Source organism: Mercenaria mercenaria, chromosome 5 (assembly GCF_021730395.1).
Source record: "Mercenaria mercenaria strain notata chromosome 5, MADL_Memer_1, whole genome shotgun sequence".
In the NCBI taxonomy this organism is placed as follows: domain Eukaryota; kingdom Metazoa; phylum Mollusca; class Bivalvia; order Venerida; family Veneridae; genus Mercenaria; species Mercenaria mercenaria.
In genome coordinates, this window is record NC_069365.1 from 9130618 (window position 1) to 9148285 (window position 17668).

General features: G+C 34.3%; 1 protein-coding gene across 1 annotated transcript; it reads right to left on the reverse strand.

Moving 5' to 3' along the window:
• Nucleotides 1–1080: 1080 nt before the first annotated feature.
• LOC123556398 (uncharacterized) lies at nucleotides 1081–13379 on the reverse strand. Its single transcript, XM_053542616.1, has 3 exons — nucleotides 12971–13379; nucleotides 2553–2693; nucleotides 1081–2190 (listed from the first exon to the last, which is right to left on the reverse strand). Exons 1-3 carry the CDS (start codon nucleotides 13212–13214, stop codon nucleotides 1742–1744), a joined length of 834 nt encoding a protein of 277 aa, XP_053398591.1. The 5' UTR covers nucleotides 13215–13379; the 3' UTR covers nucleotides 1081–1741.
• Between the last annotated feature and the right edge of the window lie 4289 nt (nucleotides 13380–17668).

The window sequence follows — 17668 nt, forward strand, 5'->3', positions numbered from 1 at the left end:
AGTATATAAATCACTACCGTCATTGAGCAAATAATCGCGTTGTTTCAACCGTATTTAATAGTCTAATTAACTACTAGTTGCTAATAGTAACTGACTAGCTCAGCTAGTAAGTTTAACAAGGTAAATCTATCAGCTTACTAGGATGATTGCGGACCAGTCTTATATGTTTAGTGGTGCATTGCCTAAATATTGCCTGTTTTTTCCAGTCCAATATATTTGTTTGTGTATTATCTAGATATTTCATATTTTCCCAAAGCTCTGTATGTAACTCAATTTATTTTCAAAATATGTTGCAAGTACATTATATATCCACAATTAATTCATTCTTATCGTTTCCTGATCATATCAAATCTGACATTTAATTTAATTTCGTTAATGCGGTAAACTCTTTCATGTTTGAGACATTTCAAAGGAACTACGTCACAGTACTGTGCTGTTCGGTCAGTTAATGAGAATTTGGGCGAAAGCAATGAATCGTCGAACCGACTCAAAAAATTGTTTTGATTGTAATTTTTTGTCAAAATGTTTACAGAGGCCAAAATGTTGTCTGAAAAGGTGACGAATGAAGTATATAAAGCATTGACGACATTGAGCAAATAATCACATTGTTTCAACCGTATTTAATAGTCTAATTAACTACTAGTTGCTAATAGTAACTGACTAGCTCAGCTAGTAAGTTTAACAAGGTAAATCTATCAGCTTACTCGGATGATTGCGGACCAGTCTTATATATTTAGTGGTGCATTGTGTAGATATTGCCTGTTTTTTCCAGTCCAATATATTTGTTTGTGTATTATCTGGATATTTCATATTTTCCCAAAGCTCTGTATGTATCACAAATTATGTACAAAATATGTTGCAAGTACATTATACATCCACAATTTATTCATTTTTATCACAAGTCCTTTGCTAAAGAAAATGAAAAAAAGAAAGAAAAATGAAAAAGAAATGCAAACAAAGAGTGGAAATTCAAAGCGGTTAAGGCTTAAGCAGCTTAACTTGGAAGTCACATATCCGGTACTCACCGTGACCACTTTCGTAATTTTTCATAAGAACCTAGTCTGACAAGACAAGAAAGCGTAAAAGGTAATGACTCAGCTGATTTTAATCGAAAATATTATGTTAATATAATCGAAACGAAAAGAAAAACAAAACACATCTAACTGGTTTCAACAAAGTATGAATAGCTTAACTGAAAGACACAATGAATAATTCAAAACAATATACCAGGTTAAAAAAAGCAATAAAATAATGATCTGGCACTGTAATATAAAACAGATGTAAGTGCTGCATGGGAGATGACCTTTGAAGTCCCACTGCAGTAAGAGAAGTATAACTCCGAGCTAGCCAGCAGCTCAGTTTTAAAGCCTATCTCGCATTATTTTCGTTAGAACATCACTGCACATTTCAATATCCATCTCAAACATATCTCTCATACTTTCTGTGTTCTAATCTTAACGTTTGTAAAAATATTTTATAGCTTGACCTGAATAACCAAACTGGAGAATACTTAAGATGTTATAAGGTTTTTAAGACTTTCCACTTGAAGGTAATATAACATGTACCTCGAGTACGTTTGGTTATGACTGTTGAATGCCATTTGATAAATATATTAAAGGATAATGATTTTTTTCTGATAAATATAATATTCTATGCCGTGTGATAATTTGAACGGCCATTTGGCAAGCTTTTTAAATGACAATTGTACTTTGGTCTTAAACTGGTACATCATATCTAAGATTTACGCTTTGTGTGGTATGCCATCTGTCTGCTGTGGAAAGGGTGTTTCATATTGCCCTTCGGATGTTTGTGGTACGTATGCCGGTGGCGAACCATATTGTCCATACGTGTACGTTGGCATGTAACCAATTGGTTGCTGACCGGCTGTGCCGATATAAACTTGTGCCTGACCCGAAGGCGGAAATATAACTTGGCCTTGATTCGAATATTGAACAGGTGCCTGAAACACTTGCTGTTGCGCTGTTGGTAAAGGTGTGCGTTTGTCAACCGCAAATACAGGAAGACACACGAAGAGGCAAAGGCCAGCAGCGATTGCGCACAGAATAAAGGAAGTATTCAGGGTTCCGTTTGAATCTACACTGTTGACTGCATCAAAAATGGTAAACACGTCCTTAAAATCTTTTGTGTTCTCCACTCCAAATATTATCAATCCAATCACAATGCAAATACCTAAAAAACAGTAACAAACAATATTAGATTTATGTTTTTGCAACTGTCACTTTCTAAAATATGTACGTCAAAATAAATTTTTATTTTTATGAATTAAATTTCTGTCTACACATAAAACTATGTTTCTAAAACCTTCTTCTTGTCTTGCATCAACGCAAAAGAATTGATAAACTAGCGGATTGTATAACGGTTAAGACCACATCCGCGTAAGTGGAGCAAATAAGGTCCCTGTCTTAGTTCTGTCTTGAGATAGCTGTCGTTTGCTGCATATTTTTACAGTAATGTTGCTATGCGCGTAAAAATGAAGTAAATTATCAAAAATGATTAGATTGTTGGTTGAAAAGCCAACTGAAATGGTATACCTGAAACTGCAAGGAGGAAAATGTTTATGTTTTTCGTTGTCATTGTCTGTTTGTAACACAACAGAGACAGAGAAATAATTCCAGTGATTATCAGCCCAATCAATCCAAGCGTCTCCATTGCTTGAACAGCTTTGAACCATGCTGAAATATATTTAATCATAAAAAAGTTTAACATTTCCTTCCATTTGCAAATTTCCCACATATTTGCAAGAATCAATACGTGCAATTAAATCCATATCTTAAAGACAAAACTGTTCTTTTATCAAAGGTGTTTTATACCTCAAAGTAGTTCGTGCATCACTTAGTCAGTTTATACTTGATTGATTTGAGAGGTAAATGCATGCAAGCTGTTTGAGCAATAGAAAATATTAAAATTTCAAATATTTTCGGTAGCGGTTTAGGACAGCACAAATAACTTAACCGCTACCGAAAATGAATTGAATGTCACTGTTGATTTAACACAGTGAATTATTGTTTCAGTCTTACAAGGCTCATGATTTGCTAGTTATACTGGGAACTAAAGATAAATGATCAACAACAGCTGACACGCGGAGCCACATCAATATGCAGTATCAAAAATACTGACTAAAACAACACAATATGCAAGTCCAAATGGGACACATACCGTCGATCATATCTCGACATTTCTGAATTAGACACATTTCCGAGTTACCATACGTGAAGTCTATGTTAATGATAGCTGACGAAAAGTAAACTTGTGTTTAAAATTATGTTTGCGTTTCAGTCAAACATCCGCATATTATTATTGTTATTATTGTTATTATACCACATTAATATAGCAATCTTTCCATGCACATGCACACATTCAAAAGTGCTTTACAGAAAACATTTAAAAAGAAAAAAATCACAAGATCAGCACAAGACAAAATCAAAGCACTAAAAGCACAGAAAGGTTGAAACCCACATTTAATGTGCAATAAACCACCCGACTGTAACAGTTCAAGTAACACTCAAACCATTTGCATCAATGTTACACTATATATTAGAAATTCTTCTCTGACCATCACGTGTCTTGAAACACACTGACGAGCTGGGCAATGCAACCCTTCATCTTCAGCTTAATAAAGAGCCAAGCCCCACATCTAGCAGATTAAAATTTTACAACCGTATATTATGGGCTTGACATACATAAATGAAGAACTTATCACATTTTTCAACAAGAACATATATCGAACTATTCCGTTTTGGGCGAATAATCACCTATATAGCGTCTGTCTATAATAAATTGCTATCCACCCAAAATTGTACAACAACAACTTAATAAATAGTAAAACTTTAATTCACTTATTATTGCTTGAATGTTTAGCTGAAATTTTGAGTGTTGATGTTGTCTTATGAATAAATACAGGTGCGTGTAAAATAATCAAGAAAGAAGGTAAAAAAGCGTGGTTTCCGCAGCGAATTCGCTTGCTGCTGCGGCGCCGTATGTGTCGTGATTTTTAAGTATACTGCTTGGTGATGTTGGATGTTTCTTTTATTTGTTCTTTTTGATTCAGTGATTCATTTACACATGGTTTCTGAAGATATTTAATTGCACTCAGTTATATGGTATGCGACCATATACCCCTTTAACATTTAATAGTTTGAAAGATATAAACGTTACTTTTCGCTAAAAATCCATAGAAAATGCTATTTTTAAACTCCCAGTGTGTCATAGTTTCTCTTTCTAAAGATATACACTGTAAGAAAGCTTGCGATCCGAGATTTTCGAAGATGTATAATTACATATATTTTCTTTTATTGATCGCGATCATTTTGAATAGGACAAGTATATACGTGCTGGGGAAAATATTTCATGATGGACCTGTGAATTCTTTACTTGTGGGTGAAACAGGTCTCATAAGCGTAAATACGACTAGCTTCTACTGATTATAAAACATACCGTACGATTTGTTGTGAATTAACTGTTGTTGTACTTTTAGTAGTTCAACCGCCACCCTTGTTTAAGAGCAACATTTAAAAAACACGTTTTTTTTCATCCTCAAGTAACAAGTAAGTAGACTCGCCCAGTTTAATTAATCTAGACGCATAGAGCACTTACTTCACCCGATTTACATTCGGAACATTTTCACGCGTTTCGGGCTTTATCGTATGTTTAACATGGGATTTTTGAACCGTCCAAAGATGTTGGAAATGTTTGTCTCATTGTTTATTTTTTTTTTAATAAAAATGTTACTGCTTTCATTTTCTACCACTTTTTTCCACCCTTGCCTGAAAAAACAGTAATGAGTTTGTACACTGTTCAGACAATTGTGCTCTGTTGAAATTTAACCAAACACAAGTTTACCTGCATAAACAGAAAGCGTGATATGTCACCATGCGCGGATCCAGAGGAGGGGGGGGGACCGGGGGTTTCCCTCTGGAAAATCTTTATAAAAGGAAAGAAGACAAGAAGGAAAGAAAATGTTTTTCGAAAAAGGCAACATTAGGACTGCATGTAAAGTATATGCGGCTGCTGCTACATACGACCCCGACATAATTCATATTATTTATCTAAAAGAAACTAAGAATTTTACCTTCAAGAAAGCTTGATTTTATCATTTTTCCCAAATGTAACAGGTTAGTCCATAAAACTGCCCCAGAATGCAAAAAATGAAGTGCTAAATTTCAAAATTTCCAGGGGGGGAGGGGGGGAGCCAGGGGATCGGACCCCCTCTGAGAAAATTGGCTGTGTCCGTGCATGGTCACTATACCTGTCCAGAACTGGACATTATGGTAAACGCTTCTTTCCTGCACAAATGACAATTTCGCAACTTCTGTCCGGTTTGTACAAATTTCTGGCCGTGATAAACCACTGGACTTGTCATGTGCATTGAAACGATTGTTAAACCTTTACCAGGAACTTTTACCAAAAAATTTATATGTAGAATGATAAGCGGTCGGTAATTAATCAATAACAGTAGTGCGGACATAGAACGGCGGATTAATCTGCTTCAATGAAAGTTGTCATTATTGATATTTTTGCAGTCTCCAGAATACAGTTATAATACGTTGAACCGCTTAGCGGTTTCAACTTAAAAAACAATGGCTTTTTACGATAACAATATTTAAACAAGAGAAACAAATAAACATATTAAATACAGAATTAAGCCCAACCCGTGGGACGGTGCTGAATGATGTCCCGAGGATTGGGAAACAGCTGGCATTCACAGGCTGGCATGTAAGAACATTTTTCTTGCCTATCACGTTAAAATAAAATCGAGATGAGTAATACATGTGTGTATATCATGGAAGTATGTATATAGGTTATGACGTCATAATTATGTTTGTACTATATGACGTCACTTAAATACTATTTTAGACAAGGTTATTCCCTAGGGAAAGACAGGGATATCTGTCAATGGCACGTGATCGGACAGATGTATATTAGACTGTGACTCACTGCAGACCTGGAGCGCCGGTGATAATTTACTGACACCCGGTATATACCGGATTGAAGCGATTTGAATGATAAGTATCTTTAATGTATAGATATATTTTTATATTTTGTAACCATGGTAATACTAACCCTAAACTTTAGTCAGTATATCATACATATTATACACTAAATGCGTGAGGACATGCAATAATTTGCGTATTTTGCCGTGCGCTCCAATTGCTAATCACTTTCGGACATACGCGGAAGACCGCTCCAGGTCCGCAATGAGCAACATCGCTTTCCAAACTGGGTAGGCAAGAAATGACAATGTCCAACACTATATTTTTGGCATTATTGATTTATACCTATTTAAAGGCTTAATTTGATTAAGTAGATGCAAAATTATTTATGTGTATTATCATTTTGAAACTGTAAATTTGGAGATAAAACTGACTTAGTCTGGAAGTGCAATTTTCAGCGCTTGGAACATTAGGACATGTAGCTGTCTGACTGAGTTTGTATTAAGGAGGTAGGTTACCTTGTTACCAGGGTAAATTCAAATTAGTTGAACAGCAGCATTTTTTTTTGTATTTCGTGTAATTTAATGTTTTAACTGCTACAATCTCAATTTCGTTTATCTCTGTCCCTTCAAGTACAATTTTTATCCAGGTTTGAAGTACATGACCCTCCAAAGGTATTTTATATTGAAAGAAGAAGGAAAATACGGATATTTAACACTTTTCAGTGTATTTTGGTTTCATTGCTATCCGTAGAAGTCTGCATAATTGATAATTTTACTAGTATGCGCGTTAGCAGTCTAATATAAGCTTAAAATGTATATGTCGCGGGGCTCGTGTTTCCATGGTAACGCATTTTCTCTCATTTTTAAACAACTATGTATTAAAACGGGGTTTTCGACGGCTTCAGTGCCATTCTGTTAATGACCAACATAGAATATTTGGGTAATATAATTAGCAAAATACCAAGCACTTTACATGGTACCCTATTTTTCTTAAATTTTAAAGTAACCATGGCAACAGAGATGTTTAAAATAGCTTATATCTTGCTTTTTATCGTAATTTCTTATAAAAAATATTAAATAGAATTATCTTTCTTGTTAATGTAGCTTTAAAACATCTTATTTCTAACGTAAGTAATATTTTCGTGTTATTTGCATTTATTTAAACAAATTTCACAGCTTGAAATACTTACAGCAGTACCCTCGTATGACAATCGTTCTGCATGCTGCTATTATTCTCATGGATATTGTTGAAATGCAAATAAAAAGCCGAAGCTGTGTTCCTTAAATAGACCAGTGTCAACGCTTTTGAATTTTACATTTAGATATATAGGTCACGGGCTTCGTTTCCATGGTAACATCAATTTAATTCAAGAAACCACAATTTTTTACTGAAATTTGAACAATTTTAGAGCTTAGTTTTAGTATATAAGTAACAAATTATCAACGGAAACTGGAAAATAGGTATTACAAATCAAACTGCCCAATTTGTATTTGAAAATGGCCGTAATAAGTAACCTTTCACCCAGCTATATTCCCAATAACATCAGTTACCATCATCCATTTTCTTACATTCCGCATAACATTTCAATATAACTACATAAAAGAAGCAAAATATTGATCATTATTCAGAGCGAAAGACTCATAAAAAATATTTCAGCAAATAATGGCTGTTTAAAAATAGTTCAGATAAAGAAAATGCACAGAATTACGTACTTTCAAAATAAAACCTATTAATTTTGCGCGGTAACTGATACGTAACGTCATGACGTTAATGACGTCATTTTAAGGCAACAATGTTTTGAAGCGTTTCTGCGGCAATTTATTCATAATTTCTGCATTATTAAACCATTAAGCATCTGATCGGAGGCAGGTTCATGATTTTTTTTTCAGAAGAATGGATATACAAACACATTTAGTTTGTCGTAAACGTCGTCGTAAGACATCACGTTAGCTTCCGGTTGGACATGCGCACATACAAATATTAAGGTAACCTACCTCCTTAAAATGTGGAAATAAAGCATTTTCTGAATGATTCAATGGGATGATGTTTTTATTAGAGAATATTTCATTGTGAGTTTGATAAGAATGTCAGAAAGATGCACTATGCAGGATTAAACTTGACTGTCAGATATAACAGAAGCAGATGACTTTTCAAATCCGTAAAATTTAAATAAGGTTAATTTTGCTTCAAAAATTAATTTGTTACGAAATAAGATCAGGAAATATGTTATCCTAGACAGGTTCCTATATGACTTACATGATAAATAGAATAACAGACTACGATCTTTTGATGTCAATGTTATCAGAATCTCTATTACTATCTCGTAAAGTTCACAAACCTTTTCATTTACCACTTAACATGAGCATATTGAAAGCATCAAGGCATGGCAGAGGGTAAACATCATGAGGCGCTGTTGGATATTCTTCCTTGCTTTTTTACATTTGTTCTGGGTAAAAAATCATTGGAAACTATCTACACTGCTTTCAATAGACCCCTTGTCGAGTACTCTAATGTTGTCTGGGACAACATTGCTACCTAGGAGGAATTTGATCAAGGAATAATACAACTGGAGTCACATCAGGGACCACAAAACTAGTCTCCTTCTACAATTTGTACAAAAAACCTGCTTCCAACATCTGAAAGAACGGAGAAGGAAACAGATGCTTACTCTTTTCTATAAATTGTCGAACAATCTCGCTCCATCTTATATATCATCATTAGTACCTAATCTCGTTGGGAACTCTACTGCTTACAGACTAAGAAGTGTCCTCGATACCAGAGGCAGCGAACACAGTTACAAGATAAAATTAGCCCTATCACAAACATTACATTACCACTCCTCCTACTTGGTGATGCAAATAGTCTTCAAATCAATATGTCTGTCCTGTCTCACGTTCAAGAATACATATACTCAAACCAGGAGATTTATTTAAGACTTGCAAACACCAATCCTTGATATCCCACAAGTAACCCCACCCCAAAAGCATCCAAACTCTCTCTCTCTCTCTCTCTCTCTATCAGTAATGTTCATTTAACTTAATCATTCATCGGTAATTTCCAAACAGTCCAAAACGTATTAAATATCACATTTCTATTTCATGTCCGCAATTGACTTAGTATACAGTCAACTCTAATATCAGAACTTTTAAAAATACTTCAAACTTGAACGTTTTATAAAAAGAATTGACTTCAAACATGCACTTATTTTGCAATTAATTGTTGTCACTGTATGTACCTGTTTTTCGGAAAAGTGTCTTTTAAAAAGCTTATTAGCTTACTACTCGATCCATTGCTTTTGTAACATACCAAATGTTATCAGGCTCGGCAGATATGGACGGAATGGGTTCTGTAAATCTCACCACAAAAGACAGTAGCCTGTTATTCGCAATTAATAAGTTTGAGAAAATACAAGACTGGATAAATATGTTTAAATAAAGAAGAAAAATAAACTTTAAACACAAGTAAGAAAGTCCTACTTTCAAGCTTTTGTTTAACATTACCAAATATCGGTGATTCTGGCAGTTTTGTTTTTATGCTTGAATCAACGTTTACGTAATAAGAAGCAAGTAAATGAACAAAATTTCTTTGATGTGGCATTTTGATACTTTTTTGATTTACGACTAAGAAAACCTCTGGATGTTTCAGTCTGTAACTTTGAAATTCTGCATTTGCAAGCTGAGTAATTGTTTTAATGGAAAAAGGTATAACTATAGCATACACACATGTACAACGACAAATTGAGCAGTATAGAGCATTTTATAAAGAACTGAAACTGGATGATAGTATTAATCCTAACTTCAAGTTTTCAACAATGAATACTACCTTTGACTTTATTATTTGAAAGAAACAAATATCATCTTAAAATGTAAAAAACAAAACCGCGTGAGTAATAAGCTTGCAACAATGAATACTACCTTTGACTATATTATTTGAAAGAAACAAATATAATCTTAAATTTAAAAAAAAACAAAACCGCGTGAGTAATAAGTTTGCACTTGTTTAAGTTAACACCCTTCAACAACTCCTAAGAGCGATGATGCAATTGATTAAACCACAATTTACATTTAGTGAAAAGTGTTAGGATAGGTCTGATAAATCATTGAGAAACGTGCCGAGACTACATTTAATATTTATTTACATGAAATAAAAAACAAAACGTTTAACAACTTAAACATTTCAGTTTTGCAACCGTGTTCTGGTTAACGTTTAAAGTTCCATAAGGCTTTAAATCTTATGTTAAAAACGGATGAAACAGTTTTCCAAATAGAAGTTATTCGTAATTACGTGATTAAAAATGTGCTACTTTTAATACTGCACATGGATGTTTACAGTTTGAGACTTAAAGGGAGGTAATCGAAAATAGCATATTCAAATCAATCTTTGTATTATGTTCATCAGAATTCAAACCTTTGACAAATATTAGAGAAAACAATTATCTGAAATAGGATGTAACATAACTTTATATTTTATGTTCATAGCAGAATATATGGAATAAAACCTGGAAAGTTGATCCCTCGGAATCACCGAGAACAAGGCAAACAGTGAAAATTGCAGACTCGTTTTGATTGAGTCTGTTCATAAGCAGTAATGGATAATGCAACACTGCCCACACCCCCAATAGCACCGGCTTAATCAGTATTCAATCTTCAAATACAAATGAGTTGAAATCAATGATCCCGAAGACCAGAAGATATAACAACACTGAGATGAAGTCGGGGCGACTTTTTACGGCCGCCACACAGCACTTAACACCCATGTTTTACAAAGGCATTATGAACCTTTTTAGAAGCAACATTCAATAACGGACTTGAATTTCGACAAGCAATAAAATTTCAAGAAAAACGATGAAAACTTTATTGCTTTGCACGTCAACAAGTTCTTTCATTTTGAAATATTAGTGGTTACTCGTCTTTATTACAGTATTTTTCTTTAGATACTTATTGCTCATTAACCATATCACTTGAATTACATACATGCTTAAAGCTACAGTCACACATACGGATATGTCCGTGCGTTGAGGTACGGTGCGGATAGGATTAGTCTGTGCGTGTATAACTACGGAGCAGTACGTCTTAGTACGGGAAAAATGGTGAGAAACAGGAAACAAAAAAAAAACAATACAGGACGCGAATAAGTACGGATAGGTACGAGGTACTACGTTGAATTACGTTTCACTGCGCCTTGCAACTTGCCCAGCGCACGGACTGGTCTGCGGTAAACTACGCTTAAGTACGAGCAGCCTCGGATAGCTACGTTCAGCTACGGCGAGGTACGTAAAAGCACGGATAACTACGTTTAAGTACGTTTAACTACGGATGAATAAGTTTCAGCCAAGTTGGACTAAAGTCACGCTCAAATGGCTACGGTTCGCTCAAACGTTTGTGCATGTTGGAGAAACTTGCAAGTTTGGAATAAGTTTTGAATACGTTTTTACCACGTTTTGGTACGGATTAATACGAATGACTACTCTGAGGTACGGCTCAGGTACGGATCGATACGGATTACTACGTTTCTGTCCGTAGCTAGACGTAGCTATCCGCGCCGTATGTGTGACTGGGGTATTAAGCTACAGTCACACATACGGAAATGTTCGTGCGTTGAGGTACGGTGCGGATCGGATTGATCTGTGGGGGAGTAGACACCGATAAGTACGGAGCAGTACGCCTTAGTACGGGAATAATGGTGAGAAACGGGGAACAAAAAGATACCATACAGGACGCGAATAAGTACGGATAGGTACGGCGTACTACGTTGAACTACGTTTTACTGCGCCTGACAACTTGCCCAGCGCGTTGACGGATCTACGGTGAACTACGTTGAACTACGCTTAAGTACGGACAGCCTCGGATAACTACGTTAAGCTACGGATCAATACGCATGACTACGTTTGCATTAAGGTTTAGTAACGGGTCGCTAAGTTTCATATAAATAGGCCACGTGTAGCCAGCGTTTTCATTACGATTATCTTTTACATCATGTCAAACTACGACAAGGTACGTTTAAGTACGGATAACTACGTTTGATACGTTGAACTACGGATGAATAAGTTTCGACCAAGTTGGACTAAGTCACGCGCATTACACCCCAGTCACAAATACGGCACGGGTAGCTGCGTCCAGCCATGGATAGAAACGTAGTAATCCGTATCGATCCGTACCTAAGCCGTACCTTAAAGTAGTAATCCGTACCAATCCGTACCAACACTTTGTAAAAACGTATTCAAGACTTATGCCAAACTTGCAAGTTTCTCCAACTTTTGAACATGCACAAAAGTTTGAGCGATCCGTAGCCATTTGAGCGTGACCTTAGTCCAACTTGGTTGAAACTTATTCATCCGTAGTTAAACGTACTAAAACTTAGTTGTCCGTGCTGAAACGTACCTTGCCTTATTGATCCATAGCTGACCATAGTTACCCGAGACTGCCCGTACTTAAGAGTAGTTCAACGTAGTTCACGGCAGACCTGTCCACACACTGGGCAAGTTGCCAGGCGCAGTAAAACGTAGTTCAGAGTAGTACCTATTCGCGCCCTGTATTATTTGTACCCCGTTTATCACCATTTTTCCAGTACTAAGACCTACTGTTCCGTATTTATCCGTGTCCGGGGTCATCACAGACCAATCCCATCCGCACCGTGCCTCAACGCACGGACATATCCGTATGTGTGACTGTAGCTTTAGAAACTGTTTAAAATCTTTGATTTTGCTCAAACCATGCGTTTACCATTTTATAACAAATAAACGTACATCTAATTACGTTTCAAACTGGTTGTACGAATGGGTCACATTGGGTAGATGATGTAAACTGATATGTGTGCCAGCGTTAAATGGAGCGTAATAAAGCGAACAATTGACGTTACGCATGAAGGTATACTGTAATTCTAAGTGAACATAATAAGAATAGATTTCATAACTGAATATACATGTATGTTAATTGTGATGATATTGCTTTAATTCTGTAGATATATAGCTAGAAGATTGTACTGTTAAGGAAATAAACTGGACGAGAAAATAGTACCTGGATCTCCGCTTCTCGAATTACACACACAGTTTTCAACGCCTAATTCTACACACCCGCAATGCTGCCATAATCCAGCGTGATAAGAACTTCGAACTTTACTACCGGAATAGGACAGGTTGATAGTAGCCCATCTCGCAATTGAAAATCCCACAACATGAAGTATAAAGCTAACAAACAGAACCAGAGTGCCAATTTTAAAAGAAACTGTTGTAGCCGAAAATCCAACGTTCCTGCCCACCATGTTTCACGTATATTTCAAAATTTCGTATATCCACTTACATGAAATGTACTGGCTTAAATGATTTTATTTGCGTTGTAAATATAAAGTAGAAACTTAAGTAGAACGTATGATGCTTCATGCGTTACGTAAACGTTATCAAATGAGCGGCTATACAACAATTATATGCTTAACTGTCGGTTAAATGTCATTTAAGGAGGTAGGTTACCTTGATATTTGTAAGTGCGCATGTCCAACCGGAAGCTAACGTGACGGTTTACGACGACGCTTTACGACAAACTAAATGTGTTTGTATATCCATTCTTCTGGAAATAAATCTTGAACCTGCCTCCGGTCTTATGTTTAATGGTTTAATAATGCAGAAATAATGAATGAATTGCCGCAGAAATGCTTCAAAACATTGTTGCCTTAAAATGACGTCATTGACGTCATGACGTTACGTGTCAGTTACCGCGCAAAATTAATAGCTTTTATTTTGAAAGTACGTTATTCTGTGCTTTTTCTTTATTTGAACTATTTTTAAACAGCCATTATTTGCTGAAATACTTTTTATTAGTCTTTTGCTCTAAAAAAATGATCAATATTTGCTTCTTTTATGTAATCATATTGAAATGTTATGCGGAATGTAAGAAAATGGATGATGGTAACTGATGTGATTGGGAATATAGTTGGCTGAAAGGTAACTTATTACGGTCATTTACAAATAAAAGTTGGGCAGTTTGATTTGTTATACCTATTTCCCAGTTTCCGTTGATAATTTGTTACTTAAATACTAAAACTAAGCTCTAAAATTGTTCAAATTTCAGTATAAAATTGTGGTGTCTTGAATTAAATTGATGTTACCATGGAAACGAAGCCCGTGACATATATGTCTAATTGTAAAATTAAAAAGCGTTGACACTGGTCTATTTAAGGAACACAGCTTCGGCTTTTTATTTTCATTTCAACAATATCCATGAGAATAATAGCAGCATGCAGAACGATTTTTCAATAAAAATGTAAGACGACGGGCACTGCTGTAAGTATTTTAAGCTGTGAAATTTGTTAAATTAACTGCAATTCATACGAAAATATTACTAACGTTAGAAATAAAATGTTTTAAAGCTACATTAACAAGAAAGATAATTTTATATAATATTTTTTTATAAAAAATTACGATAAAAAGCAACATATAAGCTATTTTAAACATCTCTGTTGCCATGGTTACTCTAAACTTTAAGAAAAACATAGTAACATGTAAAGTTCTTGGTATTTTGCTAATCATATTACCCAAATATTCCATGTTGGTCAATAACAGAATGGCACTGAAGCCGTCGAAAAACCCGTTTTCATACATAAATGTTGAAAAATGAGAGAAAATGCGTTACCATGGAAACACGAGCCCCGCGACATATACATTTTAAGCTTTTATTAGAAAGCTAATGCGCATACTAGTAAAACTATTAATTATGCAGACTTCTACGGATAACAATGAAACCAAACTACACTGAAAAGTGTTAAATATCCGTATTTTCCTTCTTCTTTCTATATAAAATACCTTAAGAGGGTCATGTACTTCAAACCTAGATAAAAATTGTACTTGAAGGGACAGAGATAAACGGAACTGAGATTGTAGCAGTTAAAACATTAAATTACACGAAATACAAAAAATCACTGCGGTTCAACTAATTTGAATTTACCCTGGTAACAAGGTAACCTACCTCCTTAATTTTAATTTTAAGTTTGGCTGTTTTATGTTTAAAGGCGATTTAATGTTATTTGCTCGATTTCACTTGATTTTTCTTGTATTTTCTTTTATTTGTACATAGAACAACCGTGTAAAACTAACGTAACATTTATTACTGCTATAAATGTTTTCAACGTACACATTTTTCTATGCTAAAGATAGATTTCTTTTATTTTTTAACTACACAGTCCAATATCTTGTCTGTGCATCTAATCAATAGATTGTCATAGGTTCCCTTAAAAGAAATCACGTGAAATAAAATGATAATAACTGAACCGCTGGTTTCAAGTAATACAGGTTTTATATAATGTTGTCATATAACCCATGTAGACACATCATAGATAACTCAAAAACCATTCTAATTGTATGTCACAATCAGTAATTTCTAGAAACAGCCATAGAACACTTTAGCATACAGCCGACGAAGTATAGCACAAATGAATTCCGTGCGGCTGGTACAAGACTATAAATTCGCGCACGTGCGCGCACACACACACAACTTTATACCTTATACTTAAATTTTACATTTAACGTGGTTCGAGTATTTATGTACATCAATACGTTAAGGATCACGAAAAGCGATATTTCATTTTTTCTAACGTGAATTTTCATTTTTGAGTTGTATAGTTCACATATTATTGCTCTTCGAGACATAGACAAATACCAGAACAAACACAATTAAGTTTTTTTTAAATATACGCTTACTGATCATGGTATATTTCACAGACATCTTTTTCACGAAGATTCTTAAGATTGTATGTCCAAACTTCTTATCTAAGTGACGTAAAATCTAATTTTACAGTTCTAGTTTCCTTTTGATTTGTTTTTCATTATCTTAAATAGACATGCTTGATATCGTTTGTAGCGACCAGAATACCTTGAGAATACTGGATAAATAATCATTGACATAGTGAAAATTCGTTGATGAAGAAAGAGTTTTTTATCAAAATGAATATGCACATTAGAAATATAATGTTTATAAATAAAACATGGCAGAAAAACTTTCTGACTACGTCTCAATAATTTTGTAATATATATAGATATTGAATTAAGAAATAATATGTCCCAAACAATGATAACTTTATTGGAGTTCATATGAGAATATATATATTTCTTTTCTTATATCATCCCCAGCTTTTATTATATTTGACTGGCTTATCGTAGTAGGTTGTCCCCCTTGAAAATTATCCAATATTCAGTATTGGTTTCCGTGCTGATATTACTTTGAGCAATAGATTATATAGGAAATTTATTTTCAATGATTAATTTCAAATATGTGTTTTTGTTTGTGAATATTGTACCAGATATGACAGTATACATCAATTTCTTCTCTTCAATTTGATGTGAAAATATTTATTCTGACTTAACATCTTCTTGCTTCCAATTGTGTTTAAAAAGTATCACCATCTATTATATTGAACATATAGTGAAAATCACTAAATTTTTCAATTTCTTTTACTTTAGAGGCAAATAAATTATATTTTCCAAAGCATGACAATTTATTATCACATATGTAGGTATTCGTGACTTTATAAACAATACAACAGTGTAATTAAAAGTGTAATAGGGTAAAGGCTTCTTGCTCCCATTTAACTTCAAAGTGTATCAAGAAATAAAAAAAAATGTGGATTTCTTAAAGTTCTGATGTAACTTAAACGATGTAACGATTTACGGAACTGCATATACTAACAATTGACGTACGATTCAATATAGTCTTTTGAAATAATATTGTTCATAATTATTGTCTCAGAGTAAACAATAGAAAAAAAAAAAACAGAACAGAATAGAACAGAGCTTTGATTTTTCACCAAACTGTTTATGAGAACAATACGAATCAACATAAATTACAATTTTTCTGACTGAAAGCTAAAATCTTTGGAATATTGAAACATTCGATGACAGGAGAAAAACTACGCCAAGGAATAGTTTTCTTATGAAATGATGTAATTTGCAAGTTAGGCGCTCCTTGAAAGCTGGTGAGTGGGGGAGAGAATGTGTACATTTATTTAAACAAAAGACACAGCGTGGTTTCCACGCTTTGCAAAGAAAGGGTGAAATTAACAGACGCGCAATATCATTCCTATTTTAGAAATGAAATCCAAGCTTGAAAACATTTAACAAAACAAAAACAAAATATTTATAATAGCGTGCTTTCCGTGAGTTTGCACGGTAGGATTATCTCTTTAGTACGACCTACATTTTTGGCACGGTTTGTGCGTGGAAAGCATGCAAAATAGCCACCTTTACAGCTGAAGACTTTAGTTTACACGGATAAATTTGATTTCATGAGTGTATTGTATAGTATGTACAAACACATATCTGAGTGGCATATTTGATTTATGTATGTCAATGATTATACAAGACGGTAACTTAGACACTATAGATAAGTAGACAAGGTGAATCAGAGCTAATTTAAAAAAAAAGAGGAGTTCGGATCTCAGTGATACACATACACCAATGCTGATAAGAAAAATCAGAAACTTGATTCATAATTAATAGATTCTTTCTTTCCTTGATTTCTATGGAAAACCTAGGATCAAGGCCAGTTAATAAAACATGTGTGAGCGTGTTTTACTAACATGTGTGTTTTCTAAGTTTGTTAAATTGCTGTTTTTCTTTTTTTTTTTTTTTTTTTTTTGTCATTGCCTGTCAAATAAGTATTGTTTACCTTATTACTTTATTTTATCACGTTTTAAGAGTAAACTTCTAGGCGTGAAAGTCAAACAAAAGT